We start from the raw sequence: 17,362 nt of genomic DNA, 5'->3' as shown, positions 1-17,362 counted from the left end.
CCAGTCCTTATTCTTTAAGTATCTACAACATAATCCCTGTACTCTCCTTGTCTTTTTTTAAAAAAAAATTCTATCACTTAATCCCTTCCCATGACTCTTGTTGATCGTTATGTTGTAAAAATATTTGGAATTGTTCTCTAAACCCCTACCTTCTTGGTTTTTACACAAGAGCTTAAATTTTATAATAATTTAAATGGGATTTAGAGAAAAAACTAACAAATGTTTTGATAAATATATACTAGTTTATGAGTTGTATATTAAAGGTTTTATATGCAACAAGAATACAAGAAGGACTAAGTTACAAATAGTTTCAGATTATAGGAACTAAAGAATTATATATACTCCGATATTTTTATTCACTTTCCTCGTTCCATCTCCCTTACCTGACTGCTGTCTATGTTTGATGGCTGCACTTTATCTTATGCCTGAATAAATGGGACAAGCTTTCGCAACCCTGGTGGTTTGCCTCTCCAAATAAATCCCACACACATTTTACAACATTTGCCCATACCATCAATCCTACTAATGTTTTCTCGTATCCTTAGTTTTGGGTTTGTGATTAGTTATTGTACTTGCAAGGTAAGTCTTTCTCTGCCCTGAATTTCCACTATTGACTCACAGGATTCCTTTTTAGAATGTATTTTAGAGAAGATACCTTAGTTCTTGTTTTAGTCCATGAGTGGGACTCTCAGGCCTTGGCTTCTGATTTGAGAACGTAATAGTTCATCAAAGGAGATTTTATTTCACTAATTTGGTAGTTTCCGGGAATTTTCTTTTACTTTCAAGTACTTTTTTTGGGGTGTTTTCCAACAAATGTAGTTGTGGATTTTTCCTTTGTTTTATTGGCTCCATCTTGGTTTTGGTTATTTGTGAATTCCTTAATCACAAAGTAGCTCTGCTGATAGAATAGGAAAGGATTTACATTTATCTGATGTTCTGATATTTTACACTGAATATCAGCTGAGAAAAACTTGAGCAAAATTCAACAAAGATCAGCTGTTCTGGATATGTGAATTTGCAGACCAAGATGGTATCTTTCAGTGGGTTAGGTCTTGGTTTAAGCCTGGTCTTCGGTTGCTTTCTTTTAGCACTTGTTGCAGAGCTATTCTACCTGCTATGGTGGAAGAAAAGAGTCACCAACAGAAAAGTTGAAGAAGAGGATGATTATAGCAGCAGCTATGCTAAGGAGTTCTTTCATCTTATTTGCTGGAAGAAAGCCTCCTCTTTCAGAAGCAACATTACTCAAGATGGTATGAGAGAGCCAGACGGCCCTCGCCAAGAACCAGACCTGGAACTAGGCACAAACAAGGATTTACTTATAAAAACACTTGGTGAAGAAAGTGTGGAATCTGAGATCATGAGGCTGCACAATCTCTGTGGTCCGCCACGATTTCTCTTCACCATAAAAGAGGAAACGAAGGAGGATTTGGAGTCGGATGATGGGAAGACTAGAGGTGGTAGGAGCAGAGAAGGATCGAGGACAAGAAGCTTGAGTGATATTATGGTGACTATTGACACCCCATCATTCCATACTCCTTTGGCTTCTCCACGTTTTAAATCCCCTCCCTTCAATGTTTTTGATTCTTATCATCACCATGGATTCAATCCACTCTTTGAATCATCAGTGGAAGCAGAGCTTAGCAGGTTGAGATCTTCCCCGCCTCCAAAATTCAAGTTCTTGAGGGACGCAGAGGAAAAACTGTTTAGAAGGCTAATAGAAGAGGCTGAAAGAAGGGCATCTAAGAATTGTGTTCCTGTTCAAGATTTATCAGAGATTAAAGGACCCGATTCAACCATGATAACAGAAGAGAGAGAAGGGTCTTTTTTAGGCTTTAATGTTGACAAGAACAAAGAAAGTGAACTTCTATATCATCTACCACAGAATCATTCAAGCTCTTCTCAGGTACTCCCACTGGCTTCTTCCCCTACAACATTCAGACCCCTAGACAAGATGCCCATTATGCATTAATTTAATTTCTTTAAATTGACATGAAATGAGGCTTAGTTATTGTTTTTTTAGTACTGCCAGTTTTCTTTTCAAAGTGCATATATCTGTGTACTAATATTTTTTGTGTTCATATTTCATTTGGATTGTCCACAAAATTGTCACTGCCAATCTGCAACATATTTGTTAGGCATGGAACCTTGAGTATTCCAAGGCAAACTGACAACTTCTGCTAACTTCTGTTAAGAGTTCGGTTAAGTCAAGTGGCGGTCTTGTGGGGTAATCTGTTTTCTGTCATTGTTTGTCTCCAGTCATCTAAGCTTACTGATTAAAGTAGTAATCATTAATACGGCGGATTAGGCCACTAATTCTCATCACTAAAAGGGCACTGTAATTCTTTCTTCAAGACGGTGCTCTAATCACCACTCTTTTCACGCCCACTTTCAATCTTTGCACATGGCTTACGAATTAGCTTAGTTGGTAAAATTGGTTTAAGTTCCCGCAAGTGCTGTTTAGGCCGGAAATTAGAGTTAAAAGAAGGACTTTTTCCTCCACTGAGCTACCCATTGAAAAGAAAAATGGATTACTGATTTTCATAATGACTTGAACGTGTGACATAAAGATTAAGGTGCACCGAAGATCAATGTGAATATGCTCAAGTTCTTAGGCGTCTTTTGCGTAAAAAATTCAAACAAAATGATACATTTTCTACGTTTTGTCAAGTATGAAAGAAAGTAAAATGCGCACTCTTACGCGTCAAAACACACAATGGTGTCCAGCTAATTGCTGTTAATTAGACATTGTGTTGGAAGTTCGGGTTTTGAAGGCAAGAGGGGTTGAAAGTTGAGTAAAAAACCTTACTGTTTATCAACCTTTTCTTCTTTCCGGCCTCTTTTTTTTTTTTTTTCTTGGGAATGTCCTCTGTAACTTCTTTTATGCTTTTCTTCGTTGGAGAAAAGCATTCGGAATTTTTATCCTCTCTTCCTAGTTTTTTCCTCTCCCTTTCCAGGCTCCCTCTGTCAAGTTCTTGGTTTCAAGAAAGTGAAAAAGAGACATGATAATAAATGCTGGGTAATCAAGCACAAAACTTAACGAAGGAAACATTAGGATGCTTTAGTACATAAGAAAGATGATGATGATGATGGTAGTCGGCGTAGTGCCAACAAAATCATGCGTGTCTTGCAGGTAATTACCAATCTTTTTAAGGGCATAGAAAACAAGACAGGCTCTTAAAAGAAGCCATTAAAATTTTCCTTTAGACAAGTCTTCAACGAAAAGTGACAAAGTAGAGAGGAAGTTAAGGAAGGGCTGCGAGCTTTTACCTAAACAACAAGAAATGTCATTGTTATCACGCGATTCGACCAAAAGTAGCCTCCAGAAAGAGGCATCAAATGACAAATCCTCTCTCCATCCTTAGCAAGAAGATTTTAAATTTTGAATTCGTAGAGACCCCATCGCTTCAAGAGGATAGATAGAGAGCTCCAACGTACAGAATTTAAATTGGAAAAATGGCATGTCGAGCTTTACTTGTGCAAATGAAGATAGATAGAGATTGCAACATGACCAAACCCACCAGTGGCCCTTTGAGGACCCGTTCTGTGAAGAACATCGAATAACTTATGGTTCCTGGCTTCTTTTCTTTATTATTTCTGTCTCTATTTTCTCTCTTTGCAAGTTCCCACTTGCCGGTCTTATCTTATTTGTTTGAGAAAATAGTCTTATTATATAGATGTGTTGTAACGTTTTGTCATCTCTTCAGCACGCCATTGATTATTTTTGGCCTTATCAGATATTCTGAAGGCTGTTGCTTAAAATTACACACGCGTATGCACATTGGTACACTCAAAAGGGCCAAAGATAGTCAAGTAATTCTTATTGTCGCTTTTCAAAATAAATGAAAAAATTAGTTGTTTCAAAAAGAAGAGGGGAAAATGAAACGTAGAGCGGGGGGAACAAACAAAGGTGAAGTTTGTTTGTAAATTGCTAGGCCGAAACCTGCCATTACAAGGGCGGGCCTGCTAAGGGGAGGAAAACGTTAAAAAAAAATATTTTTTTATATATTTTCAAATTAGTTTTATGTATTAATATTAAAAATAATTTTAAAAAATAAAAAAATAATATTTTAATACATTTATAAATAAAAAATATTTTAAAAAATAATTATTACTGTATTCCCATTCAGCATTTTAACCCTTTGTTAGTAATTTTGCTTATTGAAGCTTATGTTTTTTACTACTTGCAATCAATTTGAGTCCAACATGCAACTTCCATCTCACATGTTGGGCTTTATATATATATATATATATATATATATATATATATATATATATTATGTGGGCTCAACTTGAACCCAAACAAGCCACCTCAGCTCAGTTTAAGGATTAATTAAGGCCAGTTGAAGACTGGTTCAAATCGGATTCAATTAACCGTGGTCCAAAAACAAAGTGTTCAATTGATAAAGTCAGTTATACAAGGTCTGAACTGATGGACTGATCAAAACACGCAGGTGACAATACGAGTTTGCCCAAAAGGCCAAAAACCTTGGCTGGCTTACAGCACAACATAAATCAATATTTAATTAAACGAAAAACTAAATCTCTTCACGAAACGAAATTAAATTAGTGTGGCTCAAGACTTGGAATACTGTAATAGTATAATTATAAAATTATTCTTGAACAAAAAAAACTTTGAGCTAGAAATTAGAAGTAAGATGGTTTTTACGCCATCACACAAATTATTTTACAAATTATATGGGGTTAGATCGGTGATTTTGTATTTTTATAGTCAAATTACTAATTTAATCATGTAATAAAATAATATAATGCCTACTACTTAAAGATATTTTTGTCTTTTTAATTTTTTTAGAAAAATATAATTATTTTTATATTCTTAAAGACAACCAATATAACTCTTATCCAAGGAATTTTTTTTGGTCATTTTACACTAGTTTTATTGTAAATTTCAAGGATATCCAGGGACATTGTTGTAAATTACTGGCACGCGCTACACACACCCTAGTATGTCAATGACCCCCTTGCCATTTGGGTAGCAAGAGCAAGTTCATGCCACCAAACGCTACTTTTCGAGGTGGCGTGTGCCCCTAACATGTATCGGTTTTGACACTGATAAATATTTTTTTTTCTCTCGTTACCTTAAATTTCACATCAACCCTTTAAAAAACAATCAAACTAGCCCCCTGCAATTTATTTCTTTTTTCACATTTGGTCATTGTCTTTTTTATTGCTATTTTTTTAAAATTTTGAATAAGCCATTAAATTACCAAAACATTTCATTTTTCATCTTCTTTTTATTTTTTTTTAATTTTTTAGATTTGATTCTTATTTTTTTAATCAAACTAACTCGGGTTCATGACCAGAGTCACTGGTTTCAAAGGTTAATAATGATGGACTTTTTTGGGTCCTTTTTTCTTAAATTGAATTGTTTTAATTTTATTATTCAACATTTAATTTATTGAAAATTGATCGTTGTACTTTTTTTTCATTTCCTTTCTATTTTTTTATCTCGGTCATTTTTTTTTATAATTTCATCCTCAAAGAGTTTTTTTCTACCAAATTTGATCTAAATTCTTTTTATTGCTATCTCTTTTCCTTTGGCAAGAGTTTTGAATTTATATTTTTTTCATGATCTCATTCTTAAAAAATAAATTGATTAAGAATTAAGCTTTTTTATTGATCTAAATTCAAGGATTTCATGATTTCCATGGTTACGGGATTTGCAATTTAACTTGGGTTGACTCGTATTTCTTTCAATTGTTTTTTTTTAAATTAAATTCTTTTTTCATTTCCATCATTTAATATTAAGTTATTCGATAATTGAGTTTCATAATTTTATTCAATTTGTTTTTCACACTACAACATTTAACAGTTTTATCGACGAAATTTTTTCATCGGCGTGAGCTTAACAGTCTATCGGTGAAAATTTTATTGACTAATTCACCAAAGGATTTTGTTCATCGGTATATCGTTTTTCGGTAATTTCACCATCTATCGCTAATTTTGTTGGAAAAAAAACCTGATGGTTTTACTGACGGACAATGCATGCCTACAAAAAAGTTTTCACTGGAAATATACCGACGAAAATATTCTATCTATATATTCTCATCGGTGATAGTGGCATATGCAGTAATTTTTTTCAAATTCTCTGAAATATACCAACAGATAGATTCACTTTGTAGTCCCATCAGTAAATCACCGACGAAAGCATTCCGTCGATCATTGTGGTATAGACAATAAATTTATTCTAACTCTTTGAAAAATACTGACGGATGAATTCTATGGTATCGCAACTAGGTCAAAGATTTTGTATCTTGACCCAGGTGAGTTCAAATCAAGTTTTTTAGATCTTTTTTGAATTATATATATTTTTTAATTTTCATCCTTTAACATTTTATTTGTTAGAGATTGAGCTTCACCTTTTTCATTTTTATTTTTCTTGTGGAGTAATTATGTTCTCATTTGATTTATCAGAGGAATTGGTCTTTAAACTTTTTTTTTATATATATTTTCTATGAGATTATCCCAATATTATATCCATGGTTGTAAAGTTTGAGAATTTAACATGAATATAAAACCATTTTAAAATTTTTCATAAAAGTTTTTGAACCTTTAAATTAAATTATTTTTTTAACATAATATTAAACAATGAGTTTAAATTTCATCAATTTAATTTATTTTATAGTTTTAAGTTAAAAAAACATTTATTTAATAATTTTTTATAAAAAATAATATAAAATTATTCATAAACCTTTATTTAATAACTTAAATTTTTGGATGATAATAATTTTTTGATTATGTTGGATTATATAATATTGTGAAGTCACCAATTTTTCTCCTTGTATTTGTGGCAAATAGTCAATTTTGTTTCAAAATCCGATCAAATATCGACAGCAAATAAATAAAATGGTTGTCAATTCATCCTGATCAATTATTTCCGTTAAATAGGCTATCATGAAGGAGAAATTCGCATGTTTTCAAAATATAATTAAGTATTTGACTAAACTAGTTTGAAAAATTCACCGATCAGTTGTTGTTGCTAAGGAATTCACATGCCAAAGTTTATCTTACATAAGATTTGAATTTTAAATTTGTATGACTAGAAATATTGTAGCTTAATGATGCAGATATAGCCTCTACGGCTATACCATAAAAGTCCAACAAAAAGGCCTATTAAAAGAGAGATTAAGAGCCTGTTTTCAAATTCAAAAACGATGTCGACAGATCAGCTCCTGGCCACCTTGTCCGCCCTATCCAAGTGCAGTTCCGGCCAGAATCAATAACCGAAACATCATGGCCGAAACCGCCACCGGCGACAGCCAGCCCCGTAATCCCACCTCATCCACTATCAATTCCAAAACCCAGCACAAAAAGACAGCTTCTCCGGCCCTCTTATCTGCCACGTTCCAAAACTTTGCTCACACCGCAAACTGCAAATTATAATATACAAATGTTTCTTACTGATATCACACTAGCCTTTAGGCCCGTTGGTTTTTCCTTTTTGTGAACTTTAGGCCCCATTGGCTTTTCGGGAAGGGTAGAAAACACTATTCTAACCTTCCTATGCCTGAAGCAACTTTTGAAAACTAGTGAAAAAAAGAAGGAAACAGTAAAAATTATGATGCTATATCTCTCCATTATTCTTTCATGGCTTGTCCCTAACTATATACAAAAGAATAAATTTGTTAAAAACTTTTGATTAAATATTATATTCTTAATACAATAATAAATATACGTATTCTATAAAATATTATATTAATTTCTAAACAAAAGATAAAAATTATTATTCATACTTAATTAATAACTGAAAGTATAAGATTTTGTGTGATTAAAATCCAAGTAAAGGAGCGAATATATATATATATATATATATATATATATATATATATATATATATATATATATATATATATATATATATATATAAAGTACAAGATTTTTAACTAAAACTCAGTCGATAATTTGGTCATGCCCAAATCATATTGTTTCTTGAGACACCTATAGGCTGTATATAAAGGCTGCAGTAGCTGGCTTTTTAATTTATGTCAGATTGCATGTGCAATAATGAACAAAAGCTTCCTGTTTACAAACTTTACATTATCTGTTTTGTGATTCTTCAAGAATTAACGCGCAGGCGCCACTTCTATTACAGCCCATGCCAAACATGGCACGATCTCTTTCGCGAAGCGGGAACCATATGTTTATGATGCAGGCGACCCGTTCTTAATAAGTTTCGTACTTCCATCAGAGCAAGTTCCATGATTCCATACAAGACTAACAAACAGTTAACTGGGACCATTGATTTTTTTTCTTTGGCTGATGATAATAACAGTTCTTTATAGGATGCATCATCTGCTGTAAATTTCGCCAACTAGCCTGTCAATGAGACGGAGAGGGAGCTGGGGGGAAGAGGACAAGCGAATGTGTTAAGGCTGCAATTTTACTTTCCTTTACGGCAAGAAATTTCTAGATATTATTAGGGATAGCATTTCACATGAAAGAAAGCAAAAAAGCCGTACCCTGTTAAACGTTTTGATAAGGAATTAGATTCCCGCACCACTAATTAGCTGCGTTCTTTATGAGGTTTCACCTCTAATCAAAAGCAATCTTCCAGATTTGAGATAAAATCGACTGCTGGTTTCACGATGCATGCAAATTAATTAATTTATAAAGTCAAAACTAGAAAGTTTTATGAGCTTCCATGCACGTGAAATGTTGCAGCTTATAGCAATTTTTAAAGAGAGCTACAAGTTTTAGTTGGAATATCAAATCCAACACACCCTTCAAAGCTTAATTAGAGATATAAAAACAACAAAAAATTAAGAATGAGAAAAGGAACAATATATAGTGATAAATATTTTTACATGATTTAGCTATAAGACTCCTGATCAATAAAGACCAGAGTGACTCTACCAACTTCTTCTTTATTTACAAAATAAACAATTCTATTAGAATGATTGAAAAAAAAATAAAGTGAAATCGAGACAAACACGTGGTGAGAAAATTGAAATTTACCATGAATGTATTGGCGGTGGAGTCGTTCTTTATAACCGCGTCCGTGGACATGGTCCAGATTTCCAGGGCCGTATGTAGATTCCGTAGGACATGGGTTAGGAAAGTGGCTCTTGTATTAGGACCTACCTTCTGCTGACATGCTGTCTTTAATTCCCGACCATGAGCATCATGATAATGATTCTTGATTCGTTGTCGCATGTATCACCACCATCGATCTACTTCTTTTCTATCCGCCCATCAAGAGTCTCTGCGTGCTTTTGACATACTATGTGATAGCTTTTTTCTACTCTCAGATCTCATCCCATTTTTCCTAAACTTATAATAATGTAAATTTCAAAATTAATCTCTGAAATGTTACTGATCATTTGTTTTCATGGATAGACCTCCAACCCTGCTATGCTATGCCAGTGAAAGTGTGTGACAGAGAGAAATGAAACTCTGTGATCTGATTTTCTTGGCTTTCACTGACCAGTCCCAAAATTTAAGCAAAAAATAAGTCAAACCAAATACGATGAATGTGTACGGGGATCGTAGTGTAGATTACAGATCATAGTCTAGACTATTGTTAGTGAAATCATTATAGCACCTATTTTTTATTATTTTTTTCATGATTTCATATATGTACTATGAGATAGTTAGATCCAAACTAATATCACTGACGATATCATCATCAAACAAAAGATTTTATTATCACGAGTTCATTCATGTCAGTGAGGCTTGAAAATCTTTTTGTCTAAAAAAATAAAAACCAAACTTTTGTGTTTATTTGAGTCTGATAGTGATTTTGATATTGGGATATTAGTTGTGAGATTGAAAGTGTTGTTTTGGTTGTCTTTTGAGGAGATTTGGTACTAAAAAATGGTGGAGCTTTGCCAGTGAACAATGATACAGGGGATTCCAATTCAAAATATGCTCAATATATAATTCATATATTAAAATAAAATAAAAAATTACAAATTAAGGATGCTGATAAAAATGGTAAATAGTTTTGGGATTTTTGGTATATTTTAACCAGATTGTTGAGAGGTTATTGAATAATGAAAGTAAACACAATTTATCATCAAGACCTGAACATTCATTGACCGGATCATGGCTACAATGAAAATCCTTGGAAGGACATGCAACGTCAGAATTGGACGAAAAGAAGAGATGGAAGAATTTGAACCAGTCCACCACTGATTAAAAGCTTTGTCACTCTTACATTATTGTTACTCTAAACATGTTTCTTCAGTTACTTTAATATGGAAAACACTCCCTTGAACTTCAATTTTAACAATGTTGATTATCAAAAAATAAAAATATAAAAAAAAAACAATGTTGATAGTATAATTTCTTTGTAAAGTTGAAATGAGGACCCTGACAGCATCAAACTTCTGATGATGTAGCAGTATCCATAGTAATATATCTCCCTCATGACAAACAAAAGGATCGAAAAAATTCAATACCCCAAATCTGAAGAGGGATGCCTTCAATCCTAAGCCAAACAAATCTTTCTGTGGCAATCAATTCGGGTTCCCATGGCCTCATACTTCCAAACCATTGACTAAACCAATCAACACTACACCCAATAGTCTCCAAAACGCTTTCTCTATAGTCAAAGGTCACAAGCAACCACCCAATAATTTAACGTTGGTACACATATTGTATCCCTCAACAATGTGATAAAAAAAAACTCGGAATAAGTTCAGAATTGTAAGCGGAGACCACAGCACTTTTTATCCATCCAGCTTGCATTAATTATCCTCTAAAGGTTCAAATTGAGGGATTGAATGATTACGGTTCATATTCTTGTTAGTGGCCACCTTCTTCGTCATCTCCCTTTCAAACAATTTCTATTCAGGCTTCAATTCCCACCCTTCTCATCGAATTAGCCTTCACCACATCAGAAAAGGTCCTTCCATCCACCTGACTATGAAGAAAAGAAACTCCCTTCTTCTTGAACTCTATTGATTTATCCGAAGATTTCCTTTTAGGACCATTGTTACTTCTTCCAAAAAAATCTCACCAATTATGCATGGACCTTATACTTTCCAATCCTGATATCACCAATATCTTTATACAAACTTTGCAGGTTATTCAATCCAAACAAACAGACAAAACCAAGAGAGTCTTTACGAGATGAAGAGATCGGAATCCTGACCAAGCTCCCCAAAAATTATGCGAATACCATGGTGGAAAGTTCTCAAAATAGAAGGTACGTACAGAGGGTTCAGGATGGTTGGTGGCTTGAGGAGAAGGTTTATATATATATATATATATACACACATGGTTGGGTGAGGGTTTTTGATGAGGAAAGGATTTGTGATAGGGCGATATCTTTTGGTGGGGAAAAGGAATCCTGGCAGGGAGAGAAGTCATGCCCTAACACCACCTTATATTCTCGCTAGCTTTTGCTAAGGGTGTCTCGTTGAAATGCAGTTTTAACCATTAAGAACATGCTACTAATTAAGACTTCGTAATTTAATTTAGTTTAAATATATAGAGTATGTGTGGTTAACAGTGTAATAACACACATAAGGCTTCATACAAATAAAGAGTTAAAAAAATTAAATTTAAAATTAAATCAAATGCTTGCACACAATTGTTAAATAATCTTAGTAGAAAAAGATAACGCAAAGAATAATTGTTGTCGCTCAGCCTCTCTTCTTGACCTCATTAATTAGGCTTCTTTATAGAGTTGGTCAACATGAAATGAAATTGCATCTTTAAACAATGAAATGACTCGATATTACCACCTTGCCTCATATCTTTAAAAATGTGACTATCTTTAAGGATTTTAAAAATAAGATCATTAACCTAAATTTTTTTTTAGCTATGATCATATTCATCATTTATAAATGAATATTTAATTTTAATGTAGGCTCATAGAAACTGAAAGTTTTAAGCATTTGATTGTGAGTCTGATACAATTAAATATGGATATGATCTAAATGGACAATATAGGTGACATAATAGATACTTTTTATGAATTAGTGGAATAAGTTTTGATATAAGAAAAGGTCTGGTCTTGCTGAATTGTGTTTGTAACTTAAAACAATAATAACAAGAGATTCAACTATTAGATTAGACTTAAATATTTTAAGGTGATTCTACAAGTAGTTTTTCTATAGGAAGTATTGTGTTGTTTATTGGATTGTTGGATCTTCTAGGATTAGACCTAGAAGTTGTTGTTTGGGTTAATTTTATTATTTTTTTATATTTTTTGGATTTATTATTTTTATCTCATATTCTGTTTTAATTTCCTTAATGTTTTCAGATTTTAGGTTGTTTACTAGAAGATATAAGTTTTCTTGGCTTATTTAAAGGCGTTATAAACCTCTTGATGAGATAACCAATATATACTTGATTTTCAAAAAATAAAATTATTAATTTAAGGTTTATATTTGCAATTCTTTTTGTGTGTTAAAATTTTCTTGTTTTTTGTGTTATTTATACCCTACTTGCTTCCACCTACATCAAATTTATTTTTTAAAATTTTAATGTAATCATATCTAATCTAGGATGATTCAAAATCTAACATAAATCTCTAATAAATAAATAAAAAGTACAATTTAAATATTATAATGAAAAAACTCAAATATAACAACCTGATCTACCTAAAACGCATATTTTTGATCGCTTCTATAACCATGTGTAAATATAACAACATGTAAATAAAAAATAAAAATTCAATTATTGAAAAGGGAAATATTAAAAATACAAAAAGAAGTGCTTTTGACACAACCTTAAAGTTTGTGTACATTAGTTAACCTAAATAACCATATTTCTTTCACAGTGTCAAAAAATCATCTCAACTCAATAGCTTAAGCTGTTAGGTGAGGTCCCAAGATATGATTTATATTATTATTTAACACACCCCTCAAATAAAAGTTATTTGAGTTTGAATGTCCACACTACCTGGTGCTTAATTTTTATCAAATAAATGGGGATGGTGAGATATGAACTCGTAACCGTTTAATTATCAAGGTTCTGATACCATGTCAAATAACAAATTCAACCCAAAAGATTAAGTTGTTAAGTGATGTCTCAAAATATGATTTATATTAAGATGTATTAATATAAAAAATAAAAAAAAATATTTTAATGTATTTTTAAGCAAAAAGATATTTTAAAAAGCATTATGCATCACAATACCAACCAACCCCTACCCTTGAAGCACAAAAAAATTTGGAAAAGCTATGCCAACGTTATGCTTTCTTAAGAAAAAAATAATAAATAATAATAATTAAATCCTTCCTTTTTTCCCTTTCTATTTCAGTTTTTTTAAACTCATAAACGCATCAAAAGTTACAAACTATGTGTATTGATTCTCTTAAAATTCATAAATCAAACTATAAACTGAATTTTAAACTTTATTATCTTCTGCTTAGATTTTCTCCCTTGCAATTATATAACTTGACCAAGCAGTGAATAATTCCTTTTCTCTTCTTTTTTCTCTTCCCGCTTCTTCCAAAATTAAAAATTTTATCTCCTTCTCTCTATTCTCTTCCCGCTTCTCCAAAAATTCAAAATCCAAAAACTTTTGAATTCCTTTCTTTGCAGCCTTGACTTCTCAAGGTAATTTCCTCTTTCACATGGATCAGAAAGAAAACCCTAAAAACTTCGCCTCACTTGCCCAAACGCCACACTAATGGCGCAAACAATCAGTCTACGCAAAGGCAACACCCGTCTCCTCTCCTCACTATATATAAAAGCCACACTTTTGACATATTCATGGATGGAATCATAAGGATCTTACATCAATGGCAGATCAAAAGGCTAGGGCATTTGAATACTAGTTTAACTGATTGGCTTTTCTTGATGACAAGCATCGTCTCTTTGCGGATCATGTCTAGAAAACTCGTTCTATAGCATGGATGAAAAAGGATGGCCTCGATTCCGTTCCCGTGACAAAGCGTAGATAGTTTTTCCTCTTCCCAGCAATTTCTTACACATTTCTGTATAACATGTAGTGAATCTGTTAGGCTTTCTTTCATGTATAATTTAGGACATCACTGCCTTCCCTCACAATCTTTGTTTGGATACCTGGATAGTGCTAGCTAGTCAATGTAATGTATAATTCATTTCAGACCGAGAGATGTAATGGAAAGCATATTGAAATGTTTTGCATGTTAATCGGCCTCTATATATAGAATCTGAATCAATCCCTTATTTTAGTGCTAGGGTATCAGTCAATTTCAAAAGATCTTGTCTTTCAAGATATGAGAATAGTCAATGGATTATTCATTTAATTTATTAATTTATTTTTAAAAAAAACTCTAATCTCAGCAATAGGTGTTCCGTTGCTAGTCACAAAAATCATGGGATGTTTTTCAGAGTAAAGACTATGATCAGCATGCATGTTTGTCTTCTTGATTAAGGAATCTGATACTGTCAGTACAAGTTGTCCAAATTAGACTAATAATTACTATTTGCTTTGTATATTGTCGATTCTCAACATGGGAAAAGCAAGCGCTAATATGCCTATATATCTCGACCGACGATCCATGTGCCATTGCTGATGATCAAGAAATGAGCCCTAGAGAACACAAGACTAGTGCTTCATGCTTAAGCAATACACTGATATATATATATATACTTTTGTTAATTAAAGCTGAAGCTCAAAGCCGCAAAAAATTAGAAAAAAAGTCGCCAAGTAATTAACATAGTATTAATATTCTAGGCTTAATTTTATGAACAATTAAGATTGCTAGAAACATTGATAAGAACACTAATAATGCGCTAATATATAGTAGTTTAATTTCATCACCTGGGCCAACGCACCAGGCATGATCATAGTAAATGTGCAGCTACAGAATTAGAAATTTAATTACGTGGTGGGGCACTGATCCCACCACAATGGACAGACACTGATAATCTGCTTTGTTATGCTCAGCTTTCCCTCTCCCTATTCCATGCATGAGTCACAGCCCTCTTTTTGAGCACTACAATCACAAAGCCAGTCCACAGCATCACAAATTTAAAGAAAGCTTACAGTCGAAGAAACTTTTTCCACTAGCTCAAACCCTAAAATCATAAAAAAGAAAAGCAAAAAAGGACGGGAACGAGAGAATAAAGCAGGAAAAAAAAAATAATTAAGGAAAAGCCTCATCTATCTTTCCTTCAAACCTTCCCTTTAATTCTCTTTGCTTTTCCTTTCTTTGCTCTGGTACTCTGTTAGTGTGATTCTCCACCTTATTTTCCTTCCTAAATACCCATCAACCTTTATAAAAGAAAAAGAAGAAGAAGATCAAAACCATGGTGTTCTCTTCAGTTCCATTCTATTTAGATCCTCCCAACTGGCAGCAGGTAATGTTTTCTTCAATTTCCATCCACATAGCTTCTTGAAAACTCCCCACTCCCATCCCAAAAGAAAAAAGAACCATATCAAAAAGAAAATTGTTCATATTCCTTTGTGATCTTTTATTGAATATACTAGATTTAATTTCTTTCCCTTTAATAATATTAGCAACCACTGAATTTTTCAATCTTGCAGCAGCAACCAAGTCAACAACCTAGAGCAAGCAATGAAAGCCCCCAGCTTCCACCTCTTCCTCCACCAACACATGTTGGTGGTAGTGGCACCGCTGGCTCAATCAGACCTGGTTCGATGGCTGATCGAGCTCGGTTGGCCAAGATACCTCAGCCTGAGGTAGCTCTAAAGTGCCCAAGGTGTGAATCTACCAACACCAAGTTTTGTTACTTCAATAACTATAACCTCTCTCAGCCCCGCCACTTTTGCAAAACCTGTCGGCGATACTGGACTAGAGGGGGTGCCCTTAGAAGTGTTCCTGTGGGTGGTGGATGCCGTAGAAACAAGAAAAGAAAAGTCCAAAGTAGCTCCAAGTCTCCAGTTTCGAGTGAAAGGCAAGTGGGTTCAACTTCCAGTTCCACAAGTGCACTTCCATCACAGGTTATTGGTCATTTGCCTCAACAACAATCTCAATTACCCTACATGACCTCACTGCATAACCTGGCTCAATTCGGCGAGGGAAACATTGGGTTAAACTTTGGTGGAATTCAGGGACAGTTGGGATCAACAAGTGGTGCTAGTGGACAGACTGACATGGGGTTTCAGATAGGAAGCAACTCAGGAATGAATAGCAGTGCTATTTTATCAGCTGGAGGAGAGCATCAATTTCCTTTCTTTGAGTTTTCACCCGCAGGTTTATATCCACTTCAAAGTGACGGTGCTGAAACTCCGATTAGTGTTAATGGGGACAACCAGCTTCAATCTATGACTCCAAGCTCTAGGGTTTCTCAGTTAGCTCCAGTGAAGACAGAAGGAAACCAAGGGTTAAATTTATCGAAGCCATATTTGGGTGTCCCACAAAATAATCAGTACTATTGGGGTGGAAATACCTGGGCAGATTTATCAGGTCTCAATTCTTCTTCCACTAGCCATCTCTTAAGATAGATATTGACCTCTTGATTGAAAGGAAACGATTATCAGCACCATGAAGCATATTTCTAAACCATCAGTCAGTAATTGACACAAAGTTGCATGCATCTTCGACTGAAGTACTGCCTTGACTTGCAAGTTCCTACCCAATGGAGAACCTATCTGATGATCAGTATTATGGTGGTCAGATTGAGAACCAATAATTGGTAGAACAATTTGTTATAAATTGTAATTTTCTATTTACCTTTGTTTGGGGATCTGTATTGTATGGCTTGTTTACAAGTTAAGCGTGTGAGGTCATGGGGTTTAATTTGTGATAAGACATGCTGAGTTATTATAACAATAACTTGTTTTCCTTTTATTGTTCTTCATGCATTAATTCAGCATCATCGAAATGAAAATTGTATGATTTATGCAAAATTTCCTAATTAGGGTTAATCTTAAGATTAAGAAGAACTAAAACAAACTTGTACAATTTGACGTGGTTCTAAATCCTAAGAACAAATAAGCCTTCACATTATGGGCGAGATGGCTAAAGACCTCACTAGAAAGTGATGTTGTTGGAGCCGAACACGTACAAAACAAATCTCTTTGAAAGGTTTTAGCAAACCTCCAATACTTAATTAATTAAGTCCAAACGGGAGTGATATATGTAAGTTAAAGGATTTTGTGAGTGCGTGTATATTATAGAGAAAATGATGAGAGGTTGAAGAAGGAGATGAGTGCAAGACCTAAAAGAATGGAACCCCTTGTCTGTGGGTTCATAGCTCACCATCTTGTGTGAGTACATGCAAAAATATTTGCTCGCTTGAATCTTATTATTTGAGGTGATAGCCTCTAATGATTAGTGAATTACAGTTAACGTCATAGACATTGCCCATAAGTGACATGAGCGCCCGTCCTAGCTCTAACATCATCTCGTGAGCCCCTAAATAACAAGAAGATAGATGTGAATTTAGTGCTCGGAACAAACTATGTTTAGTATGTGGAGTAACACGAGTGATGTCT

The 17,362-nt window shown here is 33.7% G+C and overlaps 2 protein-coding genes across 3 annotated transcripts; both read left to right on the top strand.

The window, feature by feature from the left end:
- The first annotated feature begins 360 nt into the window (after positions 1-360).
- Positions 361-2,143, top strand: LOC133686062 (uncharacterized). The gene is made up of 2 exons (XM_062106948.1): positions 361-579; positions 961-2,143. The coding sequence occupies exon 2, from the start codon at positions 1,028-1,030 to the stop codon at positions 1,967-1,969; it is 942 nt and encodes a 313-aa protein (XP_061962932.1). The 5' UTR covers positions 361-579; positions 961-1,027; the 3' UTR covers positions 1,970-2,143.
- A 12,858-nt stretch (positions 2,144-15,001) lies between these two features.
- Positions 15,002-16,715, top strand: LOC133691861 (dof zinc finger protein DOF2.2-like). Of its 2 annotated transcripts, none has more exons than XM_062112477.1 (2): positions 15,002-15,261; positions 15,449-16,715. In XM_062112477.1, the coding sequence occupies exons 1-2, from the start codon at positions 15,211-15,213 to the stop codon at positions 16,367-16,369; spliced, it is 972 nt and encodes a 323-aa protein (XP_061968461.1). In that variant the 5' UTR covers positions 15,002-15,210; the 3' UTR covers positions 16,370-16,715. The 2 variants fall into 2 exon arrangements, with proteins under 2 accessions (XP_061968461.1, XP_061968468.1); XM_062112484.1 differs by having other exon boundaries at positions 15,003-15,261; positions 15,452-16,715.
- Positions 16,716-17,362: the final 647 nt, after the last annotated feature.

Source organism: Populus nigra, chromosome 1 (genome assembly GCF_951802175.1).
Source record: "Populus nigra chromosome 1, ddPopNigr1.1, whole genome shotgun sequence".
NCBI classification, from domain to species: Eukaryota; Viridiplantae; Streptophyta; class Magnoliopsida; order Malpighiales; family Salicaceae; genus Populus; species Populus nigra.
Note: the sequence above shows the minus strand (reverse complement) of the source record. Positions and strands in the feature narration are given on the sequence as shown.